This window comes from Musa acuminata, chromosome BXJ2-1 (assembly GCF_036884655.1).
Source record: "Musa acuminata AAA Group cultivar baxijiao chromosome BXJ2-1, Cavendish_Baxijiao_AAA, whole genome shotgun sequence".
Lineage (NCBI taxonomy): Eukaryota > Viridiplantae > Streptophyta > Magnoliopsida > Zingiberales > Musaceae > Musa > Musa acuminata.
Genome location: NC_088338.1, coordinates 1,507,214 through 1,515,985, shown reverse-complemented (window position 1 = coordinate 1,515,985; position 8,772 = coordinate 1,507,214). Strand labels below are relative to the sequence as shown.

The 8,772-nt window shown below is 34.3% G+C and overlaps 1 protein-coding gene across 3 annotated transcripts; it reads right to left on the bottom strand.

Annotated features, from left to right (window-relative positions):
- Positions 1 to 17: 17 nt before the first annotated feature.
- Positions 18 to 8,022, bottom strand: LOC135598361 (mitogen-activated protein kinase 10-like). 3 transcript variants are annotated; one of them, XM_065092018.1, is made up of 10 exons: positions 7,571 to 8,022; positions 6,824 to 7,232; positions 5,574 to 5,701; positions 5,368 to 5,427; positions 4,116 to 4,265; positions 3,843 to 3,998; positions 3,473 to 3,684; positions 3,291 to 3,389; positions 842 to 1,002; positions 18 to 764 (listed from the first exon to the last, which is right to left on the bottom strand). In XM_065092018.1, exons 1-10 carry the CDS (start codon positions 7,592 to 7,594, stop codon positions 307 to 309), a joined length of 1,857 nt encoding a protein of 618 aa, XP_064948090.1. In that variant the 5' UTR covers positions 7,595 to 8,022; the 3' UTR covers positions 18 to 306. The 3 variants fall into 3 exon arrangements, with proteins under 3 accessions (XP_064948090.1, XP_064948091.1, XP_064948092.1); XM_065092019.1 differs by having other exon boundaries at positions 4,116 to 4,184; XM_065092020.1 differs by having other exon boundaries at positions 653 to 777.
- Positions 8,023 to 8,772: the final 750 nt, after the last annotated feature.

Here is an 8,772-nt window from a genome sequence, read left to right as displayed (position 1 = left end):
TTATGAGGGATCACTCATTGACAATCTAAACTTTGTTTTTTCAGCATCGTAAGTCTCAACATGCATGGTCAATAATAGAAAAGGTTATATAGTTAAAGAAGCAACCAAGCTATAGAGATGGTATCACTAATTACCTTAATGCAAACAAGAGCAAGGGTATCGATTTGCCTTCGAATTAGTTCCCTTATTTGCACAAATTTGGCAGGATAAGAATAATGCTCACACAGATGATATGCTGATCAACCGAAATTAAATGCACTTCAACAATGAACAGCTCATAAAGATGATACAATGATCAGCACAAACTTAAGACATCCTTGACACGCTACGCTGAACCATACAAACATTTCTGTGAGCTCCGGTAGCAGCTGCTGCAGTCGCGGCAGCAATCCCATTAAAGGGTAATTTTGGTTCCCGCAGACTTGTTTCCATCATGGTTAATTTGGATGGATCAGCCTTGGCTCCTCTCGGAAGATAGGAAGGGGTAGATCTCAAATCAAGAGCATTGTCTGGAAAGATCTTGCTGGACATGGATTGTTGCAGTGGATTATGTTGAGTATATCCCTGCTTGGTCTCTGCTGGGTCTTTGTTGGAGATCTCTGACTTGCCCAATGTTCCGCAGAAACAGCATGCCATGGGAATCATGGGAATAGCAGGTTGTGGTGGATGAATAGACTTTGGAATCAACTGCCTTGAGTCATAGGCCACTTTAACACTTTGCTTGTCATACAGCATTACTGAACCAACAACTTTACCTAACCTATCTGAAAAAATAAACTGAAAAATAATTAGTGCAACCATAAACTACTAGCTATGGTGCATGTGTATCATCAGCTCTTACCGGTTGGAATTCTTTGACATGCCTGTGAATTCCTTTCCATATATCCAGTCAACCTTTCAGGAACATGAGCATGCTTATTTGACAGATCTGAGGCTTTCCTTAATGAACCCCTATTAGATTCTTCCTTTGGAGGGATAGTATTAAAGTGGACCACTGTAGACCTATCAGAAGACCCCTTTTTTTTGTTAAACCAACAAATACAGGTAAATTAAAAATAATACAACGCATAGATTTAAGTTGACAGCAGAAATGGAAAACATAGAAAAATGAAAAGGTGGCCCAACAAGCAGTAGACTAGTTCCACATGAAAGAAAGTGTCTGTAACACACCGTAGCAACATCCAGCATCCATACAGATCATTTTTTATTTTCGTACACAACAACATAGAACAAATATATTATTATTATCACATACAGATCATTTTTAAGTTTTGTAAACATCCACATAGAACAAATAATAACATATGTGATACTAGAATAAATTGCTTTTGATGATGAGCTTTGACCTCAAAATAAGATTACTCCTTTGTAAACGACCTTGTTACTTGCAAGAGATATAAACTGGTTTTTAAAGCATAACCATGAAAAAATCTACTTCAAACTATATGTTCTATATTTCTTCCGAGCACTCTCTGAACTATACTCCAATAACAAGGTACTAAGCCAGATAACAGAATAATTGCTTGTGTACATAAAAATAGAGAGATACATTATTATATGCCATAGAAGCATGCTTAGGGTGCACATGTTGTCCAAATCCAACTTAGGTCACTAAAAATGCCTTTGGCATGATGTATATTATTGAATATTTTCTAACTTAATATCCATGCTCAAAATTGTAGTGATGGAGTGATCGCTGACAATGTCAAGCAGCACCAACAAGCTCAATAGAAGCCAAAAAATATACCTTCCAAAGGCAATAAGAGGATAATAACTGACCATTGTGGTAATCAAGGATAATAACTTTAGCTACTACTTGTCTTCTGAACCTTTAGTAACTCTAAACTTCTTCTTGATCATCTATTCATGCATTATAACACAATTTCCAAAGGGTTGCTCTATAGTCACAAAATTACCTAACACTTGAACAAAGATTTAATAATGTAAGAAAGCCAAATAGCAACAGCAAGCTTAAGATGAAGTTTTAAGCATTCAATCTAAATTCCAACAAATAAGCATTTAGGGAACAGACTGATTCTTTCATCTTATCTGTGACATACAATCATGATTTTAATTCTCTATAGATCATATCAAACTTATGATCAAAATACTTAATTCTTGGCACTAGATGTAGCTGAATTGTATGAAAGGCCCATGTAGCAGGCTCCAAATAATTAAAATTTATGGCTCTATTGATGGCTACATTGATGGAGAGAATGATCCAAGATCCTCTCTATATAACACTTCTTTCCCAAAGCAAAAGCTAAGAAAATTGGACTTCTGAAGAAAAGAAGTATAGGTAGAATTAAGTCATTGGAAAAGATTTATGATCTTTTTGAATTATTGAACATCGGTGAGGTTTGGGAGATGTGATTTGAAGTCCTGAAAACGGCATTTTATTATGTGGCATGCATCTAATTCAAACAACAACAACTGTGTTTTTTCTGCTAGTCATATGCCTAAATCTTCCATTTCAATAAATGTATTTAGTTTACTATCATTCCTTTAGTGACCATCTATGTAGATGAAGACTAAGTTAAGAAAATTCAGAAACTAACTTTGGCGGATGGCATTAAGCAAAAACTGACTGTATGCTCTACAGTATTCTGATTACTGTTATCAAAAGGAATGTTTTATCGCCATATTGTGATCTGATGCATCCAATTCAAATCAGGATCAAACAGGACTGACCAAAATCGCAAATTCTCCAAACGAGTGATCTATTCGGCTGGATCAGCCAAAATCTAGCTCATCTTAAACAATTGTAGCTAATTTTTTTCTGTTTTGATTGATTTCACATTAATCACTCTGGCGGATTCTGATTGAGTATGGCCATATCCACTAGATCTCCATGGGTTTCAGGCAGATTCCTTTCAGTTCCTGACCCTGTCAGAATAATCCTGCCCAATTTCAGGATTTTCCAACAATGGATAGTCATTTCAAATGGAGAGATCTTGATCATGCATATCTTTGAAGAAAGTTTAAATCTTTGCCTTAAGAAATTGATCTTATTTTAAACGCTATTCTAGGCCCACGTAATGTGGACAATTCCTAGCATCAATCAAATAGCTAAGTATGAAAACTTGAACATGTATGATCCATATCAGAAGATATTCTTTACAGAAATAGAGCCTGAAAGTTAGATAAGTGAACCACAAGAGCAAGTTAACATCTATGCATGAACAGATCCATGGAGCTGATGCACCAATAGGCTACTCAAGGCATGCATATAAAAAATTAGAGCTGTTATTAAAAGATTAGATAGTTAAAGTTAAACTAATAAAGATTACCTAGGTAAAGAAACATGCTTTCTATCCAACATATGTAGATCCGTTCTATTACCATTCTCCTCGAGATGAGCAAATTGTTTTGTGAACTTATCAATAGCACTGCACAAGTAAAGCATGATAAGAATGTGAAAAGATGAATATCTTAGAATTAGATTCTTGAGAAGGTATTGTGAAGGTTAAACCTAGGATAAAGAAACTTTGCTCTCTCCATTCCGTTAAGGTGGTCACTCAGCAATTTAGGATGATATTCCAATATTTCACGAAAGATAAGTTCCTGAATCTCCTCTTTTGTAAGTCTTAGCTGCTCAAACTCAAACTCCATTTTTCTGATTGGCTTGCGAGATGGCTCTCTCTCCACTTTGGCAAGACCTTTAAAATATGGATCTGTCAGTGCCTAGAAACAAAAACAAGCAGTTTATTAGATATCTGCAGCAAGATTACCACATTAGAAATGACAGATATTAAGATATAATATTTTGCAAAACTATAAATGAATGCAGAAGCTAGGGGAAAAAATAAATAGAAAAGGCATAATTCTTATTGAACATGAACCTCTTCAGCAGATGGCCGGTCCTTAGGATCAAAAGCTAAAAGCTTTTTCAAGAGTCCTAAAGCTAATGGATCTGCATTTGGAAACTTCTGTGCAAATGATAAAGGTTGCTTTTTGCTCATGCTGCTCAAATACCTTTTTGCCTTCTCATTGCAGATCTGCATATAACACAAACAAGCATAAATCCATTAAAAGGATCTATTGAGCTTTCTTGAACTTTTTAGTATAATTAAGCACGTAGCCTTTTCACATAAAGTTCGAGTCAGTTGGCATACCTTAGAAATTGTATCTATGGAAGGGGCTCCTAGAAGATCAGTCATCAATTCCAACTGATGAACCACATTCTTACCAGGGAACAGAGGTTTTCCAGTTAAAATCTCAGCAAAAATGCAACCAATGCTCCAAATATCAACAGCAGGAGTATACTACAATATAATAAACTACTTTAAAACTCACATAAACAACTCCACAGTCCAAAAGAGAAGCTAAAAAAAATAAGGAAAATATGAACATGAGTACCAGCAAAATATTGATATTTTGACCCCTTAAGTAAAAGAATCCTCCCTGGACATGCTTATCTTTCTAATTTCATAAGTATACTGTCCTTAAGTTTTAAAAAAACCCACTAATAATAACAAAAACAAAGTAGCTACTCTAAGCCAATTCCAGGGTTCAGTTGGGATTAAGTATAACAAAGAGACATATGTTTCCCCTCAAACCAGAATTATGAAATATCCCTAAGAGAACAAAACTCAACATCTATTCTCTCTATCTCCAAGCAAACAGAAAAATGAATGCAATTATATCAAATTAAATGTTCAATTTCAAAGCTGTTAGTATTACAAAATTACAACTCCCCAACATTGATGAATTAATCAATAGCATTCTCGTTTCACACCTTCAAAAAAGAAGTTACAAAATCATCATATTAAGTATGAAAGTGATCATTTCTAAAATGAGACAGCTGAAGAAGACTAGTGTTACATTGGCATAAAAATTGGCAAAAGCAACTGGATCATGTCTTCTATACACAGACAGTAAAGTGCAGTGTTTATTCATGTAGGAAGCAATGTGATCTAGCCAACAATTCATAGAATATATATCAATAATTATGTTGAAAAAGATCCATTTCCTAAATCAAATTACTATAGACGATGGAGGAATACAAGGCAAGAAGCATCTAGATGTCAAGATGGTAATTCATTTTCACTTCAGAATCAATGTCTCAGGTAGAAACAAAAACAAGTACAAGGAAGTTGACAAAAAAAAAAAGATGACATACCCATGCCAAGGCACAGAACAAATTATATAGAACAATAGGAGCCTTCTGTACATGTAATGTGTATCAAATAGGTGGCACTAAACATGTCTCAAAGTCAAAGTATATGCACAAAATGAAGCTATAGAACAAATGCAATCAAAGTGTTCACAGTTAGACAAAAGACTAATAACATGTTTAAAGCACCAAAAGTAATAACTTTTGAACATAAAAAAAAAATTAAGAAAGATAAGGAGCAAATATTGTACCTTACCAAAGAATGATCCACATAACTCAGGAGCTCTGTACCACCTTGTTGCAACATAATCCTACAATATATAAGAGTTCCAGAAGGACAAACAACTAAATAATCTCAGCTTAGAAGAAACAGCAACAAAGAATTTGATAAGCTAATATATATGAATCATAAATTATGAAATCAAGGGTAATTGCAACCTGCAACTTCATAACGTACCGTCCAATATATTGTTGTTGGTGCATCATTGAATGCAACTCTTGCTAATCCAAAATCACATATTTTGAGCTTGCAGTTTGCATTTGCTAATATATTTTTTGGCTTTAAATCACGATGATAGACATTTGCTGTAGTAAGATTTATCATACATCAAAAAAACTAGAGTTGATTGTTGCTACAAGGTACAGGCAAAAAGATAGTAGAAAGTGGTCACAAATGTATACATAATGGCCTATATGTCAATAAGAATGATAATACAATAACAATCGTTAAATACGATTCTAGAAAAATAGACTATATTATATTTAAAATGATGGATTAATCGAATGCAGAAAAAGAAAATAAACTATATGCAGGCTGGTTTAACAACATCAAGACTTAAAATTATTTTCAAGGTTATTGCATTTATGTGCATGTGAAATTCCTGTTCATAAGAGAAAACTATGTTCAAATAGTATTTACAATCTTTAGGATGATGGTTACTAATTCTACTAAGGCAAAACAGAATGGTTTAACCAAAAGCATAATAAACCAAGACAAGGTCTTCGATGGTTCTGTAGTTTTCTAAAAGAAAAGATATTAAACAACAAAAAGTGGATCAATCAACTTGAGGTCAAAGTTATTAAAAAAATAAAATGGCAAAAACAAATCAGAAACAGAGAAGACCAGCCTAATAGAACATAAAATTGAGTTGAATGGCATGATCGCAGTCCACTGTCACCTTTTAGAAGTAAATGACATTGATTTTCCATGATCCTTTTCATAATCCAAAGAGGTAAGACAGGGTAAAGAGCAAAGTTCAGGACATCACTTAATTTTCCTGATGAAAATGTGAAAGGGAGAAAAAGAGGTAGACTCAGGTATCACTTAAGGAAACCAAATGAACATGACATATGACAAAGGATCTATGCAGAATATCATGTTCTTAAGAAAACGGGGAAATGTGCTAAAATAACAATCATCTAACCATTTTATGGTTTATTGGTTGAGAAAAACTCAGCAAAGAAAAGGTTATCAGATAATGGCATGTGCTAAAGGAATACAAGTTTGAGATGTGTGTTTATACCATCAAAAGAAAACTGATTAGTGACATGAGGGATCTCTCTGTAAGCAGTAAACAATTAATAATTTCATACAATCTTAGCATACTTTGTACTTAAAAAGCAACAATAGAAGAGGTAAGGGACAATTAAGAACTGCATTATACAACAACAGCAAGTGCACATAGTAGCTGATAATTGGATCCATACCTGCATGGATATATTTTAGTGCACGTAGTAGCTGATAGAGAAAAAACCGATAGTGTTCGCTTGTTAAGTCATCATTAACTTTGATGACTTCATGGAGATCCGATTCCATGAGCTCAAAAACAACATAAATATCTTTGAAATTCCTAGTCGATGGAGGCAACAAAATGTGCTTGATCTCTACAATATCAGGATGCCTAAGAAGCCGTAGAAGCTTGATTTCACGGAGAATCCGAGCAGCATCAGACTTATGTTCAAAAATATTGTTTATCTTCTTGATCGCAACTTTCTCTCCAGTTTGTGTATCAACTGCAGAACAAACTACTCCATAGCTTCCTTTTCCAATAACCTCCTGAATTTTGTATCTATTTACATTCCCATACTCACTGAAAAAGTCCAGTTTAGGTGAATTCTGCCACAAGATGATCAGTGGCAATAATACATCAGACTAAAAGGATTGGTGTGCAACAACAAGTCCCATAGTTACATGTCACTAAAAATTCCAGATTAAATCAGCATAAAATAAATAAAACAATCTAAGAGTTACAAAACAGAAAACACCCGGATAACAAATAAATAATTAATTCCAGAAACTACAAAGAATCATGCACGAGAAGATCTATCCAAAACGGGGCATCAAAAAAGATCTTTTTTTCCCAAAAAAAATATGCTCTAGGTTAAAAGAAAGTAATCTAAGAAGAAGCTTAGAAAGAAACCAATCAGGGAAAACACACATCACGCAAGCCTAACCTTCTTTCGCTGGTCTTGCGGCATTTGATTATAAATCTCCAAGCCGTTCGATCAAGATCCCTTCTTTTGCCTTTAATCTTTCCTCCCGCTACTCAATAGACGCCTTAATCCAATCTGTCTCGGAAAACTAACGATGCGAAACCGATATCCCACTCAATCGTCTTCCCATCCAATATCACCAAGCCACAAACCACAATCACGGATTGCAGAAGCCCCACATCCTGTTATCCTCCTGCTCTGCGGCTTCTGCAAAGATCCGATTCCCTGACCACCACCAACTCAAATCACTCCGCGCTTAAATCACCACCACGGAGATTTGCTACGAAAAATACGGAGAACAAATAAAAAACGATGCGATGTGACACCTAAACCTACCTCCAGCTCAGGTTTTCGCATATAGGAGGAGGAAGAGAAGAGGGCGGAGAGAGCGGAGGTGAGGAGTTCGTTCTGTTGGCGTAAAACATGAAATAGAGCGTTTCATATTCTTCTTATGGTCGATTCTACCCCTCCCCTTGCACGCTACGGTAGTGACATTCTCCCGTAATTAAGAGGCCCTTATAGGGCTTTTTTTTTAAATCAAAATTGTATATAAACCGCAATTTATATATATATTAAAACTAAGATTAATTTAGACAATTAGATTGCATCAAAAAAGATTAATTTGTTAGGAGTATTTATCTAAGATCCTCTCTAAATCATAAAAATTTATTTCTATAATTGTATATTAAAACTTGTTTTGGTTTTAATCCAACAAATACTATCAAAAGTGTATTTTAAAACATATCACGAATTCACCTTCGTCACTTATCCTATGTGAAAAAAATTAAATTAAATTATTTCTGTGGAATAGTTCTTTTCTCTTATTTTCTTACATTATTTGAAAATAAAAATTATATATGATAGCAATCATGGAAATCATGAACTACAAACCAGAGTAGCAACCATGTTAGATTTTGAATTCAATAAGCCTAAAATAAATTGATCAGTTTAATATATATGCAGGATTGTGTATTCATTCAATTCAAGATTCTTAAGCTGTTAAAATTATAAATCAAATCCTGTATATGTTATCCGACTTTTAATCAATAATAATTAGAATTATCCATTGATTCTCTTTCATATTCATCTCAAACAGTGCATGGAAAAAGATTTGATGGTGATAGAAAGCATGGATGGTGGTAGTTCCTACAAGATAAGATCGA

Bases quoted from the DNA above. Each gene is read 5' to 3' on its own strand.
- LOC135598361 (XM_065092018.1), bottom strand. From the start codon at position 7,594: ATGCCGCAAGACCAGCGAAAGAAG. The intron at 7,233-7,570 runs GTTAGGCTTGCG...ATCTTGTGGCAG, and splicing joins CGCAAGACCAGCGAAAGAAG to AATTCACCTAAACTGGACTT. The intron at 5,702-6,823 runs GTATGGATCCAA...ATCTTACTACAG, and splicing joins ACTAAAATATATCCATGCAG to CAAATGTCTATCATCGTGAT.